We start from the raw sequence: 16,617 nt of genomic DNA on the forward strand, positions 1-16,617 counted from the left end.
TTGCTTTGGATATCCTGTGTCTGCCGGGTGGGGAAACACTTACAAACCTAAAACTCAAACTGAAGAACACTCGTGATCGTTTTACCAATGAAGGCAGTTCCGGTCTGCCCTTGGCCGTACAACTTTTTTCCCTCCCTCTCAGCAGCTTTTATAACAGAGACTTCTAGCTCAGTTTTTAACATTGACAGGTTAGTTCTCAGCTGTTGTATTTTACCAAGGCAAATGCATCAAATAATACACAAGGATAACACTAGTCATGGGAGCATGTAGTTAATCTTGATGACATCTATTACGTTCCCCTTCAAAGCTAAACAGGACAGCTGTATTTTCTTCATAGGCAGACACACAGGATGTCAGCCCAGTGCTGCCCTCCTCGAGCTTGTATCTGGCTTGAAAGCCCTGGCCAGACTCATGCTCTGTGGTATCTTTCTAGTATCCCTTCATTATAATTTGCGAGTACAGCGTTTGCTGTGCAGGTTTTTACAACATGGTTGGCTGTCATGTATCTTCTACCCTGGAGGTGGCGGTATTCCACACGCCAAGGGATTTATTAGATTGATCTTTCCAGCGTATGATCTGGGCTGCTTTACCTTCAGACCTCACTAAGCTTTAGGCCCTGGTTTTCAGGGGCTTAGCACGCCTTGCTGAGCTTGGGCTTTCCAAGTACAGAGCACTCGGTATTTCCCTTTCTGAGACTTGTGAAGAAAGCCTGGATGGGGTGTGCTCAAGCTGGTTGTTTCTCAGATCTGGCTGCTTTGGTATTTGAATTGGAACAGAGTTTTCTTGGAAGCTGATGTCAGGGCCCTCCTGTTCCATGTTGCAGCGTTCTCATATATTCCCCATTTCAAACGCAGGACTGTTCTCCTGTCGCTGCTTCTATGCTATGAAAGTCGCACTCGAAATTAATCACTTGAAGAGATTAGCTATTTCAGTAGAAGGAGGCATTTTGTATAGTCACTGCTAAGCAAGGATCCTTATGTTGTGTAGCTCCAGATCTAAATGAAGCCTGGCAGAGGAGGGAGGATCTAAGAATAGGTCTGGCTTATGAACTAACCCTGCAGAAGGATCTAGTCCATGAAGTCTGGGTAGTCCTTTGAATAACGAGCTCAATAAGCCAAGAGCTTGCTTAAAAGTCAGGTTCAAGGAACAGTACATGTGGTAGGTGTTAGTTTAAAAACTATATAAAATGAGATTCTTTTAGGCCACTCAGAGTTCGGGGCAGTTACCCTCTGTCAGTTGGTCATGTAGATCTTTCTGGGGCTCTCTTTCCTGCCTGTCTCTGCACAGCCCTTCACTCCTGGTTCCTTACCTGCAGGAGACAAACACCAGGGTTTCTAAATCAGTATTGCTTAACATTTTTGACACCTGCAGGTCACTTTTGAAGCCGAGTATGTGCAAATAGATTTGGTGTCTCTTAATGCTTTTTGTACCCATTTCACTGCAAGCGTTAAGATTGAGTCCCAGCCTCCCGAGTCAGGAGGCCTGTGTGGAGGGATGGGGAGAGCTGCCTGCGGGCAGTTGGATGGGATTATTTACCTCCGCATACCGCCCCCCCCCCAAAAAAAAACCCCACCAAAACCAAAAAACAACCAAACACCTGTCTTAACCCTTTATGAGTGAGACTTTAGGTACCGCCTCACGGTACTGGACTGTGGCTGTAACACCAGGGCCAGCGACAAGATGCCCCGAGGGGGCCGGGGCCGGTGTCGGCCCCCCAGGCCTGCGGCAGCGGGCTCCCCGTCAGCGCCCGGGCTGGCGGCAGCGGGCGGCCCGGCTGCCCCGGCGAGGCCAGCGGCGGCCCGGCCCCGCGGGGAGGAGGAGGAGGGGGACGGGGGAGCTCCCGGGCCGCGGCCCCGGCGCAGCTCCCGCCGAGGCGGGGGGCCGATCGCGCAGGTCCTAGCCCGGCCGCCCACCCCGCCCGGGGCCGGGCTGGCTCCGCCCCCGCCGCGCCCGGAACGCTCCGTCCCGGCGGCGGTTTCCGGCCGGCGCACCAGGGCCCGGACCGGAGGCGGAAGCGTGGGCGGCGGGCCGGGCCGGGGCAGCGCGGTGGCCGTTGTGCGGGCGGCGGCGGGAAGCGGGCTGGGCCCCATGGCCTCCTCCTCCAGCATCGACATCGAGGACGCGACCCAGCACCTGCGGGACATCCTCAAGCTGGACCGGCCGGGAGGTGAGGGGCCGGGCCCCGGGGCGGGGGGGGGGGGGGGGGGGTGCGTGAGGCCCGGGGCGGGGCCGGCGGCTGCGCTGCCCTGTCCCGGGCCGGCGCTGCGGGACTCCCCGCAGCCGGTGCGCCGGGGCTCCCCCCTCTGCCGGGCGCGGCCGGGCCCGGCCCGTCTGCCCTGGGGGGCGCCGGTGCCATCGCTCTCCGCCGGCTCCGGGGCGCCCCGCTCGGCCCTGCCTGTGTCCCCGGGAGCCGGCGGGAGGTGTGTACCGGCGGGCAGCGAGAGGAGCCGCCCCCGCGGCCTGAGGCCCCTCGCTGAGGGCACCGGGTTCTTGGTGCTGAGCGGGGCGGGAGCGGCTGGGACCCAAAGCTCGGGGCTCTGCTCTTCTGAGAGGAGTTACCGCTGAGGACTGAGCAGCACCCACCTCCTCGACCCAAGTCTTCCTCCTTTGTTAAAACACTTTGAGTTTTGCCCAGGTGTCGCGCTGGGCTGGGTGGAAGGGGCTGTCAAGCCTCTCAGACATCAATGCCCTCTTCACCCTTTCCACAAAATTTTCACTCTCCTTTTTCTTTGAATGTGAAACAGGATCACAAATATCTCTCTTAAAGTGGTTGGGAGCCTTCTCCCTTTGCTTTGAGCCGTTATACTTCTCGGCTCAGAGTTCAGTGGACTCCCTTCTGCATGTAAAAATATCAGCGATGATCAGCAGTAGGTGTAGGAGGCAGCTGTATAAAACAAGGGCCCACCCCCCTGTAGCCTGGCATCTTTCCCAACCCCCCTCGTAGCTTTTTGAACCTACCAAGGTGTTTCGGTCAAACCTGATGAAGTCATCGTCTGAAGGAGGCTGAGACCGTGAATGATTTTGCAAAAAAAACCCAGTTTCTGGGTAGAGGACAGCATTTATGCCCGTGTTGTCTCCTGTTGAGAAAAAGTCAGGAATAATGTAGCTTTTAAGTGTCCTGAGAGTCACGTAGGAATGTGCCATCTCCAGAGCAACTGCCACGTGTGCTGCCTTTTGTCTGGCCAAAAGGATGAGAAGTTGGCTGCAGGATTGTTGTGAGAGGGGTGATGGAGCAGACCCACAGGAAGCCAGCTTCGTTAGTTTTACTACCCATAAAGAAACTTCTCATTACTTTGAAGTAGTTTCTCATGTTTCTGAAGCACTTGGGTGCTCCCAGATTATAATTCTTGTAAGAAAATACATTTTTCCTTCACAGTGTGGCGCTCTGTACTTGAAAGACTGAAAGGAGAACTCAGCGCAGGGGTGGGGAACACTTGTTTCCCAAGCAATTTCTGAACTGAAAGGATGTGTCATTGTTGGGAAATGGTTGGAGTTGTTTCTGTTCTCTCAAGGTGACTTGACTTTCCCCTGAAGCAGCTTCTCCTGCCGATTGAAGCAAAGGAGTTATTTGCTGACTATGGCTTATTTCTCTTCATTTTCCTTCTTCCCTATTCATTCTCTTCATACCTTCTCTGTCAACTCTAGTGCACAACAAGCCAGTTGAGAGGAAAAGGACAAAAGGACAGTAAGTCAAGAACTAAGGAACCTGTGGTGATTCTCAGCAGAAATCACTGCCTGGGCAATAGAAAATAGACTTGAAAAGGTGAGAAGGGCAAAGAGTACATGTTTAACTGAAAGCCTCTGAAAATCCTGTTAGGATGTCAGAGGAAAGGGAAACTGGGGAATCCTTCAAGGCTTTTGAAAGAGAAGAGAAGCAGCCTCATGAATTGCATGTGTAGGGCTGATCATGTGTGGTGCAAAGTTGCTGTTGTCACGGTCCTCTCTAGTTCTAATTCCTGTTATACCCAGGATTTCACTTACAGATTTTAATACCCAGCAGAGACTAGGGTAGCTGCTTTCCAAGGTTATTGCCTTGAAGAAAGTTTTGCAGGAGTAGGTGCACATAGTTACAAGCAGCATTATGTTATTCTAGATACTGTCCAGGCAGGTGACAAGAAACACTCCCCATTCTAAAGAGATTACAGTTGTCACAATGCTTTTTGGGTTCTGCTGGGTTTGGTGATTGTGAAAATGCCATCCACCACCGACGTCTCTCTTGACACAATTTTCTCCCAGTTTTGGCAAACATCACCCATCGCTTCAGTAGCCCTCACGCTTTTTTTGATGCCATGCCCTCAGCAAGGGATTGCTACCTGATCCAACCGTGGACCTCCCAGCTGGGGCACGTAGACAGGCCAGCGTGCTCTGGAGGAGAGTCCCTGATGGGGTTGTGGGCAGGACCCTTCAATCCTCTGCTGATAACCACGTGTTAGAGGGGCTCACCCTGCTCGTGTGGCGTTTTTCAGGGAAGCTGCTGTTTAGTACAAAGTAGCATCCCTGATGCAGGGAGGTGAGAGGAGGAAGAGTTCAATATCTCAGCTCAGATTGCTCCTGCTTTCCTGCTCTTTGGAAAGATAATGAATATGACCACACTTCTTTCCCTTTGAAGGTCTAGATCTACCAGTCAAGGTTAAAGTTTTGGTTTTGTTTGTGTACCTACTAAATACTGAGCCTCTTCCCTTCTTTTATGCCTTCAGGATTGTGCGCAGACAGCAGCTGGGCTTGTCTGGCTCCCACTAAGACAGAGTGATGGGCTAAGCCAGTTCCTGAACTTCGGTGTACTGTAGTTGTGCCCCATCAGCCTCTGGGGAGTGTTTCCTCCTTCCCTTTCCCGTGGAGCGAATGTCACTGTCCTGCTGTCCATAAAAGAGCAGAGATACTTACGTGAGCCATTCCTGTTGCTGCAAATAGAGCAAAGAAAGTATTGTATTTCTCAGGCAGCCTGGATGCTTTTTCTGTAGTGAACGTTTTCCTGCTTTGGGTCACAAAGGATAAGTTGCAGTTGAAGAAAGTTGCTGCAACTGGACAAGCACCCACCGTATGCTATAGGAGTAAAGGGTGCATCTTAATCTTGTGACAGCAAGCACAGCACAAACGCGTTAGGTGGGTAGAGGATCGCGTTCCCTGGCCTCCCTTGTGCTGTTTGAGTGCCACGGCTGTTTTCTTCATGCCGTGCAGGTAAACCGAGGTGAGTGCCCAAATGGTCTCTGCAGCAGGACGCCCTCTCGCTGCACAGGCTTTCTGTGTCCGTGGCATAGTTGATGATTTAATGACTGTTCATAAACAGGCAAGTTTTAAATATTCTTCTGGCAAAGGAATAATAGATACAGTTATTTCTGGAGGCAGCAACACTCATGCTGGTATGTTAAAGCCTGTTTGATAACTGAAAGCTTGCCTTGCTTTCGAAGGACGTGCCCCTTGCCCGTGGTTATGTTTAGGTTTGTTATGTTTGCCAGTAAGAGTGGTCCTGGGAGCAGCCATTTTGCAAAAGCTCAGCAGCAGTTGTTACCTGGCAACAGTATACGAAATTTCAGTTTTCAAAACCAGTGAAAAATTTCAAGCGGGGATTTTGCTGAGACAGGAGGCTTTGACTTTGGTGTACTGATGTGTCAGTGCAGATGGAATGGGCTTGCTCTCCAGTGTGGATTGTCAATTGTTTAACTTGCTAGTGAAATAGGAGAGACTCCTTCACCCCCTGTTAACATCTGTCCCCTTCTAAAAGCCTTCAGAAGGCATTGGAGGTCACCAGGTAACTTGTGCTTGGCCAAATACATGAAGTCAGGGCACGTGCACTCTTCAAAGCAGAACTGATGCTCTGAACACAAAACTGGAGTACTATAAACTTCTGTATGACTAGTTGACCAAAGGAAAAATATGGGAATCCTGCAGGTGCAGCTGCAGAGTTTCATAGCTCAGTTACTCGAACACCTGGACTTTGAGGTCAGATCTTGCAGTCAGAAACCAGTTTTGGAAAGCAACAAATGTATTATTTCCAGCCAACTCCAAATGTTGCAGCTAACCACTGTATTGCTGGACTTCAGAGATCTTTCTGCAGGCGTGAGGGTTAAAAATCACTTTTCCAGAACCCTTTGGTCTGGCACTTGATTCAGTAAATCTGAATTACCAGCTTAGTCTTTCTGATCCAAGACTATTTGCTCCTTGAACTTGCTAGGTTCCTTGTTCTTTGGTGTTTTTCTGGTCTGCTGGGATTGCTTGTGTAAGAAAAGAGCTATGACTTCACTGATTTGTGCAGAATTAAGTTTCTTACGTGGAGGTCTCTTAACACATCCTTTTTGGCGAAGAATACTTTTCCCAACCAATTCAGTGTATTCTACCGGATAGACCAGTAGAACCTGACAAAAACCATCTGGAGGTAGTGTATTTCATGCAGTGCTATTTCTTTTAAATGGATATTGTGCCCAGCTGGTCATGCTTTTCCCTAGGTTCAGTGAATGAGAACCAGAGGCCGTCAAATTCGTATAACGGAGACCTGAATGGACTGCTGGTGCCTGATCCCATCGTGGCCGGGGATGGACCTTCTCTGGCTAAGCCTGTGCATCGCAGCATTTCTTTGGGAGCTCTGCAGGAGAAGCAAGTCATGTAAGTTTTGTCGAAAAAAGACTGGGACTGGTCATGTGGGAGATTTTCTGCTGAGAAAGAAGGCTTTTCTGAAGTTAGAAATAAAAGAAGAGAAGGACTCAGTGGTGGTGGAGTGTTGAAGGTCTACATTGGTTTCACTGGGCAGTAAGCTGATGTTCAGATTACTCCTCTAATTAAAGTAGAGAATGGTTAAAAATTCGTCCTGGTGAGCCTGGACAAGCATGCTGGGAATCTGACGATGAGTTTTACGTTGAGTTCAGGTGACAGTTGTGAGTCTATGCTGTTGGTCAGAGCTTTTGTAGCTTTTGTGAGGCTGATGCATGGAGCCTGCCATCCTTGCTGCTCAGGAACTGAAGAATATCAGCAGAGCTGTTTAGAGAGAAGGGGAACAGGACTGGTCCTGGACTGTAAGTCCAGGATGGAGGTAAATTAGCAGGGCTCTGGGTGAAACTTAGCATTTTTATGTAGGCCTCCAGCTGGGCTCCTTCAGGGACCCAGGTTACCTGAGGAGTAATTTATACCAGTTCACAGTACGTTAGACCTTGCACTTGTCGAAGTACTTCTTGCCACATAACTTAAAACAGGACAGATGGTCCTGAGCTAGATTTCTGCCTAACTCTTTGAGTTGTGCGTATGCTTCGGTGTGTTTTGGACAGTACATGTGCTTTTACTGCTTATATGCAAGAGGACGTATGCATATAGAATACTTTGTATTTGTCATAGGAGTAGTAATACAAATCCACATCAGTCTAATTAGTATAATGCTTGGCTCTGTGTGCTGACTCTTAACATTAGAGCTTGTGTAAATAGCTTTGTTTGGGTTCTGTGGTCGTGGTTTTGAGAGGGGATGCCGTGAGAACCGTGAGCAGCGTGCGTTGTTGTTGATGAGGTTCAGCTGGTTGGCTTTGGTCTCTTTGCACCTTTCAGTGTTCGGTAGTAGTCAAGGCTACTTGAACCAAGTGTAGGTCTGTGCTCAAGTCAAATAGACTGGAGGTTTTTAAGCTCAACAAACCAGGTGTTTGGCTCTCTCAAACCTGTGACACATGGGGAAGGGAGACTCTTAACTGAAGGTAGTTTCTGTTTTCGGTTGTTCAGCTCAGACCTCCTAGATGCACAGGTACTCGTGCGTTGCTGTTAAAATTATGAATAGCAAATATATGACCTCTGTTCTCTTCCTGTGAGTCCTGTCTGATTTTGTTTCCCTTTGTTTTTCTTAAAAGCTGCCTTTCCGGCGATGACAGCTCCACTTGTGTAGTGATATCAGCAAAAGATGTGGAGATAGTGGCCAGCAGTGATTCCAGCATCACCAGTAAGGCCAGAGGGAGTAACAAGGTAAGGAGCAGGAGAAAGCATAGTTCTGTCTCTTTTTGTCACATCAGCTCATGCTTGAATATTTTAAACAGAAATGACTATCTTCTTTCCCGTTGTACAGGAGCTTGTAATTAAGTAGAAGTTTGTCGAAGAGCTTAACAAGGGGGAAAAAATTGGAGTGGCATCTCGTAGCTGATTGTTACTGTTATTTCAAAGTCTGGCTAAGGTATCCTCTAATTTTCAGGAATAAGTCCGTGATCTAAGCTGTAGGTTTCTGGGAAAGTGCCCTTCCTTCACAAACAAGCTTTTTCCTGCTGATTGTTTCTTCACTGGAAGGTCTTCACTATGGAGGGAGGGTTGCTCTTGATAGTTTGCTAGCCTCAGTCCTGCTGAGGTCTCTACCCGACAGATTAGAGCTGCAGAAGAAAAAATATGCTGAGATTAGAGCTGGTGCTGTAGCACACTACTAAGGCATGCTCAGAACAAATGCTAGTAATTAGGAGAGAACACTCTGGTCTTGATCTTCTCAGCCCTTTTGCATATCATTTTGTTCCTTGATTAAGGGACCACAGCAGTGGTAAATGAATGCTGTACCATGTTATCATTGGCTTTCATAGATAATACTGAAGATAAAAATGAAAGGGAGGATCACTGTTGTAATTTCCAGAGTATTTCTTGATTCTTTGCTCACAGAGACAATGCTTATCAAATAAGACCAGGACACTCAGTTTCTTGGAAATGAGTATTGAAACTAAAAAGCAAGTGCCCGTGCAGCAAATGTGTTTCTATATTGCAAAAAAGTTTGAGAGCTGGGAATCCAGACACAGTGCTAATAAAGAGGTAAAGGCTGCTTTGCTGTAGTTGCAGGGTAGAGTGTTGTTTTGCAGCATGACAAATTCAGTGAGTTGCATTCCTCCTTGCAATGGAAGGAAACGTTCATCAGCCTCCAGAACTCTGGATGTTCAGGGCTCTGCATTCAATGTGCAATTCTTCCTACCAACTGCTGCTTCTAACCCTTTCCTATTAAGCATTACAGATCTTCCCCACAGGAAATTGTATATTTGGCAGGTTTGTTCCAGGCAAAAATTAATTCCAGACATTTCTCTTGTTTTGTTTTCTTTCTCCTGAGCAGGTGAAAATACAGCCTGTTGCTAGATATGACTGGGAGCAGAAATACTACTATGGCAATCTGATAGCTGTTTCAAACTCTTACCTGGCTTATGCCATTAGAGGTGAGTTACCTTCTTGCTTTGGATGTGATTTGTATTCTTTTCCTCTGTGTATCTCTAAACGAGTCAAAGTTTGCATCGGAAGGAGGTAACTGGCAATAATTGAAACACATCTTGCAATACCCACATCAGGGTGCTGTTGCAGTGGGAATATAAGTGAAGCTGGAGCTACAGGGGAGAGAAGAGTTGGTCATGTGGGAGAGTTTCTGCTGAGAAAGAAGGCTTTTCTGAAGTTAGAAATAAAAGAAGAGAAGGACTCAGTGGTGGTGGAGTGTTGAAGGTCTACATTGGTTTCACTGGGCAGTAAGCTGATGTTCAGATTACTCCTCTAATTAAATATTTCTGCAGCAAACAAGCTTCTCTGTAGCTAAGCACAGAACCAGCCCTGTGGTAATTTGAGCAGATAAATGTTTGTGATGGATTTGCTTGCATAAATTTGGAGTTGAGTTTAAGGCTAAATTTAGAGGAGCCACAGAGCAATGCAGATGCAGTGTATTTTGCAGTAGGAAGGGAGAGAAAAGCAGAACAACGCAGGGAAAGATTGTTTCACAACATACATGCAACAAAAAGCACTTAGTCATCTGCAGTGTCTCTTCCTGCTCTCATGTAAGTGTTTGGGGCTCCATCAGCTCTTTCCTCCTTAGTTCTAGCACCCATCAGTTTAGCCTTTTATGAAATCTACTACTCTGCTTCTGTGTTCTTTCCTAGCTGAGGTTATTTTAGAGCAGCTTTAGGGTGTCTCACCCTTTTTTTAAAGTATTAAAGCTTGAGTGCAGTAACACTATGGAAAGCTGAGTGGTCTGCTGGGGCTGGCGTGGGCATCAAGAAGTGGAAGCAATATGATCTCTGTAAGACTGCCTGCATTACAGTGATGTTTGTCTGAAATGGGGAAGCTGGAAACTTTGCTTGGGATGTGCATGCTCTAAAGCATGTTTTTTTCAGTCATGCAAGCCAAAAAGCAGTGTTTTTTGCCAGGTGAATGTTTATGCTCTTTACATTCCCCTTACAGAACACTTGAGCTACCTGCCTCTCAGTGACTCCTTTTCTCCGGTTACTGAAAACGAAACTGCAATTAAAATTAATTCACTGTCACTGGAGGTCAGCATTGGAGGTTTGGTAGCTTTACCATGATCTCAGGATAAAGATTTAGGCCTTGCATTTAATGAAAGCATCTTTCATGAGAATAGTCCTGGTAATTGCGAGAAGTCAACTTCTCTCGCCTTTTTTTAAAGTAGAACAACTTAGAATTTTCGGTGCTCAAGAAACAGAAGATACGGGGAATTAGTCTTGCCCCAGGCAAAGTCCTTCTTGATGCTGTTGTTCCAACCTTCTGCACCAAAGCTGAAAAGTGTGGTGAATATTAATGCATGTACCCTGCGTCTTGAAAGGGCTTGTTAACATGGTACCTATTGATAAGGGTTTTCAGTGTGCTGCCAGTGACAGCTGGTGGCAGGATGGGTGCTGGAAATGACAAGCTGATGGCTGGAAACAAAGGCAGTCCTGTGGGAAACGGCACAGATAAATGGTGACTTCTCCCTCTGTCTCTTCTGCAGCTGCCAGCAATGGCTCCGCTATGGTGCGGGTGTTGAGCGTCAGCACTGCTGAGCGGACCTTGCTGAAAGGATTCACAGGCGGCGTGGCAGACCTGGCTTTTGCTCATCTCAACTCCAACCAGCTGGCGTGCCTGGATGAGGCTGGCAACCTTTTTGTCTGGCGCCTGGCCATGGATAAAGAAAAAATCCAGTATCTTGTCAAAACGCGCCTCATATCAGTCTTTGTGTAACGGTTAGATGTGAATGCAACCTCAAAATTGTGACTTACTTTGTAGCCTTTCCAGAACAGCAGCTTGCAAGGGGAAGGTTGGTAGTTCTTCCCCTTCCAGAGTATCAGATCAGTCAACCTGCACCTGTATTCAGCACAATCATTACTTGAAATCACACATAACTTGAAATTCTAGGAGCGACACCTCAGTGCTCCTTCTGCTCCGGGCAGAGGTAGTAAGTGAGGAGTGTCAGTCTGTACTAGCTGGCCTTACACATGGACAGTGTTACCTCAACCACGTCACAAAGCTTTTTACTCACGTTTGTCTCGTTCTAACTCTTCTCAGTTACTTCTCCAGGGAATAGGATGTCAGACTTCCCTCCCACTCACTGTCTTCTTCCCAAACCTGTCATCCCTCTTCTTTTAGTGGTCCTGAAATTTATTTTCAATGTTTGATTCATTGCCCTCAATCTTTTCCTTTTTATTGTCCTAAATATTTTCATTGCTAGGAGTGACTTCTGGGAAGCACCTCCGTCTGTGGGATATGTTGTCTTGGATTGTGGCTTCTTAATTTTAATAGTATACCATTGTTTCTAAAGCAACTGGAACAAAGGTGGTTATAGTTGTTTTAAGTTCTGGTTTGTAGGGATGGACCAGAGCACTCAGCCTGGGGCAATGTGGTGGCTTTTCTGTCTTTCTGTGGTAGTGTTATGATGCTAGCTGAAATCATTTAATCTGTCCCTCGGCAGTCATGTGGATTGCACGTTCAGACATGGCTGTGTGCTCCCGTTGTGCTTATCCTGTCCCTTGCAAGAGAAAATTATGAGAATCTATTAACTTTTGTAAGCTTAATCTCTTCTGACAGTGAAGAAATGCTAACTTGTCTGCTTTCTTAATAGAATCCTTTTACCTGATTTCTTTTTGAATCTCAATGATCAAAAAAAGCTTGAGGTTTAATAGAATTTACTGGGGGAGCAAGGCTGAATGGGTTATTCTGAGTGTCCATAGCACAGCCGGAACGTTACGTTCCTTAACCGTGGTGATCAGAGAGGAGATCTTGGTTAACATCAAGCGGCCTGACAATACCCCGTTGAACACCTCTCGAAGAATCATCTGGTGCCCTTTCATCCCAGATGATAATGAGGAGAGCGGTGAAGAGGGAAGTCAGACATTGGCATTATTGCATGAGGACAGGGTAAGGAAACCCTATTTTTGAAACATCCTTATTACCATTGGAGGGAAAGAATCTAGTGAAGGAAAGAGCTGATACGGTTAGAGTTGTAAAGGCTCCTGTCTAGTCCATCCTCCCGTAATATGAGATGTGGGATTCCTCTCTTCCAAGGAGAGGTCATGCTGATATTTTTCTGGGCCTCAGGAGGATGGAAAGTGATAACTTTACTCACCATCAAATAGTCAAATCGAGTAGCTATGGGAAGGTTTATGTCAGACAGTTGCCATTGGGCTGGTGTATCAGGATATAAGAAATTCTCCACTGGATCAGACCGGTAGTTGTAGAAATAAACCTGTGTGCCTACACGTTTGTTTTCCAGGCAGAGGTGTGGGATTTGGACATTATCCGAACAAACAACAGCTCCTGGCCAGTGGAAGTGCCTAACATCAAAGAAGGCTTCATTGTAGTGAAAGGCCACAGCACGGTATAAACCCATTTTGTTTTCTTTACTGCCATTGCATAGGTGATTGCTACAGATCACTTAGGGGTTTTTTGGGTTATAGTGTCTCAGGAGCTGCAGTTCTTAGGACAGTTGGCTGTAAAAAAAAAACCAGTTTCTTGTGCATCACACTATCACCCACAACCTACTGGCTATGTACACACTGTTGGTAAGTAACCTTTGTTTAAAGAGCCAAGGTCAACGTGTAGGTTTTCGCTTCGAAAATGGCTCTTGGAAAAACTCATCTGTATTTCCAAGGGCCTGTTTGACAATCTGAACTGTATTTCAATTATTTTCTTATATCTCCTGGTAAATGGAATACTTAACGCTCCTGGATGAGAAGGGGAAAATTAAGCCCAATGTCATCTTTATTCATGAGTATAGTTATATCTGTGAATACAGTGGACCAGGACTGCAGCTGAGTATCCAGTAGGTGATATTTAAAGAGTCCTGTCAATTCTTCTGTGAAGGGTTAAGCTGCCTGGTGACAGGTCTGTCAGAAATCACTCTGACCTGTACTATCACACAGTTAGTCAAATTCCTGTTTGAAGAGAGTACTTTTTCTTCTTGTGAAATAAAAAAGCTATAAAATGACTTTTCTGTGTCTCTTTTCCCCCTCTGTAGTGCCTGAGTGAGGGAGCACTTTCTCCAGATGGAACTGTGTTGGCCACAGCAAGCCATGATGGTTTTGTTAAATTCTGGCAGATCTATATTGAGGGGCAAGATGAGCCAAGGTAACTGAAGAATGAAAATGAAGGGTGTTGGAACAGAGCGCAGCACTTTCTCTGTGAGAACTTCCTTGTTACAGAATCACCTGCAATGGTCATTCTCAGGACGTTATAGAGATATAGTGTGAATGTTTGTGAAGTGGTTTGTTGCTGAAGAGTTGTATCACTGAATATCACACATGCTCAAGGTTTGGTGAATTTAGGGGGGGGCGCAAGAAAGCAGAGAGCTGTGTCTGGAAGCAGGAGTTCTGTGCTTTGCCCAGGCTGTAGTCAAACTCTTTTGCGCTGTCCCTGTAAATGCTGAAAGTTTCTCTGAGCTGTTCCCCTCAATGTTGGACTTCTTTTATGTATTGGGCCCTTGTTAAGACACCCAACCAAGTAGCAACACGTGATTCTTTTTTTGGTCACAGTCTGTGGCAGTATGGGCTGTGATCTCCCTATTTTATATAAGCCTATAAACAGCTACAAACTGATAACACTTGGTGGCTGCTGACTTAATGCTGTCTTTGGACAAGGGGTGATGTGTTCAGCACCCACCTTACATATTCCGTATGACTACACCCTGCACGCTCAATCTTTTCTTTCCTAGGTGTCTTCATGAGTGGAAACCCCACGATGGTAGGCCTCTTTCCTGCCTGCTCTTCTGCGACAACCATAAAAAACAAGACCCAGAGTAAGTCCCCAACACTGTACTTGGAGTATCAAAGTTTAGTAGTGTCTTCTAACTCTACCTTTGGAGGGTTCCTTGTAACTGCACCATACTTGTAAAAGTTTAGCTTTGTGGCAGAAGCAAGTCCTGTCCTCTTTGTAGTCAATTTTCTAGTGATGAAGAAATAAATGAGGCTCTGGAGCACAGCCTAAAGTAACCTTAATCCTAGGGTCAATTCCATGAAAGCAGTGAAAATTCTAAATGAGTCCTTTCGGGTATGGTCAATTTTAACTGGCCTGTTATCCTCCAAACTTCTACTGCAGTTGAATAAAAAATAGCTTTTTTTAAAAAAAAATCATTCTTCAGTTAGTTGTGGCTGTATGGTTCTTGAGAGCTGTAGCAGTTTCCAATCTGCCTCAAAAACAGATTTTCTGGGAACTTTAAGACACGGTTGGGCAAAATCAGCTATGGTCAGCTTGTGAGAAACTTTTCTGTGAAATGTTCTTATGGGAAGAAGGACCAGATCTTCGTTAAGAGAACTTAATTCTGCTGTGGCTGCAGGGTTCCCTTCTGGAGATTTCTCATCACGGGAGCAGATCAGAATAGAGAACTGAAGATGTGGTGCACTGTGTCTTGGACCTGTCTGCAGACTGTCCGGTAGGTGTTGATATGCCGACCCCTGAAGGGTTGGATTTACCTTGAACAGAGGATCATAACAAAACCCTCAATTTCCAGGTACACGTAGTTTGCAGAGGTGATCCTTGATCTGCAATGGAATCTACTCTAGACCCAGTTAGAGCCTCCTCCTTTGTCAATCTCTTGAACGTTGTCAGGGCTGTGGCAGACTGCTTTGGCCGTGGCAGTCAAGCTTTGGCCAGGCCAGGGAGGTTGATCCTTTTATACAGTCTCCTTGGTGTTACCAAGACCTGTTGTTTTTGCTTTGTTCTGTAGAGCACAGGCATACCTGTAGCATGAGGAGAGGCATTCCAAAATTGCATGCCTTGAGTGCTTTCTTCTCTAAAAATATTAGATAGTCGATAACCAATCTAGGATCTTTCCTATTATTGCTTTTTCTGATTTAAATAAGGAGAAGCTGCTATGTTGACAGAACTTAAGCAATTATACAAGGCTTATTTGCTGAGCCGTATAGGTCCAGAAGTTCAAATTCTGCTTTAGTCCATCCCTTCACCCAGCTTATGTTCGCTGATTTTTCTGATGATGGATCATGGCCTCTCTGATCACATGCACACTTAAGGCCACTTCTGAATTGCCCTCTTAAAGTGAGAAGAATCTGATATTCAGCTGAGTGCTGCTTTTTCCACCTTGTACTACAGAAGGTCCAAAACCTGTAGAAGGGTTATTTTGGTTTGGTGAATTTTTGGTTTTAAATCTGTAGCGCTGGCTCTTGTCCTACGAACGTGGAACGTGTTAAGTAACGACAAACTGTCATCTTTCATTTAAATGTTCAGAAGCCATAACTAGATCCTATTGTGTGATCTCCCTGCTGGTCTCTTAGCTGAAGTTAGCGCTGATTTCTGCAATGATTTTTGTTCTAGTGGGTGGTTGCACTGTAATACAGCTGTAAACTCCTTAAGATGTTGGTTTTGTGTTTTAGCTAATGCAGTTTCATAGCAGTCATTCTGGTTGTGCTAATCTACCTTGCTTTCTGCACACCTCCCCCCCCGCCCCCCTTTTATTTGTGGATCTAGCTTTTCTCCTGACATCTTCAGCTCCATGAGTATTCTTCCCAGCCTGAAAGTCTGCCTGGACCTCTCCGCTGAGTATCTGATACTGAGTGATGTGCAGAGAAAAGTAGGTGGTTCATTTTATTGCTGGCTATGTGGGCGATGGGGACAGAAGGAGAAATGGCCATTTGTGTGACTGATTCTGCTGCCTAGGTCTAGGATTTGCACATTAATAGCTAAAAACACAGAGGCTGGCCTCAGCTATTTCTCCATAAGATGACAAATGGTAACAATTCAGCTGATTAGTCTTGAGGAGCCTTAAGGATTACTTCTCACCCTAAAGTAAAGCTCTCATTTGGAGGGACCTGTGTCTGGCACAGTAGGATTGAGTTCCTGATCAGCATTGGCTCAGATAGGAGTGTGCTTATTGTGGTTCTCTTGGGTGTTCTGTTTCAAATTCTAAATGGCCCAGGCTTTATTCCAAGTCTTGTTCAGGTGCTAGGCTTTGTAGTCTACACACACCTATGCATGTGTCGTGGTTTAAACCCGACCGGCAGCCAAACACCACACAGCTGCTCACTCACCCTCCCCACCTCTGGGGAATGGGGGAGAGAATTGGGAGGGGTAAAGGTAAGGAGACTTGTAGGTTGAGATAAAAACAATTTAATAATTGAAATAAAATAATTCTGATAATAATAATAGTAATAATATAAAATGCAAACGAGTAATGCACAATGTGATTGCTCACCACCCGCTGACCGATGCCCATCCCGTTCCCCACTAGTGATCCCAGAGAAGGAAGAATCCCTAAACTGCAATCCCAGAAGCAAGAGCGAGCTTCCTGGTCAACCCTTTTCTATATACTGCTCATGATATTGTATGATATGGAATAATTCACTGCCCAGTTCCGGTCTGTTGCTCTGGCTTTGCTCCCTCCCAGCTTCTTGTGTACCTGCGCACTAGCAGGACATGGAATGTAGAAAA

At 46.2% G+C, this 16,617-nt stretch overlaps 1 protein-coding gene across 2 annotated transcripts in view; it reads left to right on the forward strand.

Annotated features, from left to right (window-relative positions):
- Positions 1-2,016: 2,016 nt before the first annotated feature.
- The window catches only part of EDC4 (enhancer of mRNA decapping 4), a 38,123-nt gene continuing 23,522 nt past the window's right edge, over positions 2,017-16,617 (forward strand). For both annotated transcript variants that reach the window (XM_074881160.1, XM_074881161.1), the window contains exons 1-11: positions 2,017-2,167; positions 6,444-6,600; positions 7,821-7,932; positions 9,044-9,143; positions 10,694-10,883; positions 11,949-12,096; positions 12,452-12,556; positions 13,196-13,305; positions 13,889-13,972; positions 14,510-14,605; positions 15,658-15,760. In XM_074881160.1, coding sequence (XP_074737261.1) covers positions 2,089-2,167; positions 6,444-6,600; positions 7,821-7,932; positions 9,044-9,143; positions 10,694-10,883; positions 11,949-12,096; positions 12,452-12,556; positions 13,196-13,305; positions 13,889-13,972; positions 14,510-14,605; positions 15,658-15,760 — 1,284 coding nt within the window. In that variant the 5' untranslated portion in view covers positions 2,017-2,088. The remainder of the gene's footprint in view (positions 2,168-6,443; positions 6,601-7,820; positions 7,933-9,043; positions 9,144-10,693; positions 10,884-11,948; positions 12,097-12,451; positions 12,557-13,195; positions 13,306-13,888; positions 13,973-14,509; positions 14,606-15,657; positions 15,761-16,617) is intronic.

Source organism: Strix uralensis, chromosome 12, assembly GCF_047716275.1.
Source record: "Strix uralensis isolate ZFMK-TIS-50842 chromosome 12, bStrUra1, whole genome shotgun sequence".
Classification (NCBI taxonomy): Eukaryota; Metazoa; Chordata; class Aves; order Strigiformes; family Strigidae; genus Strix; species Strix uralensis.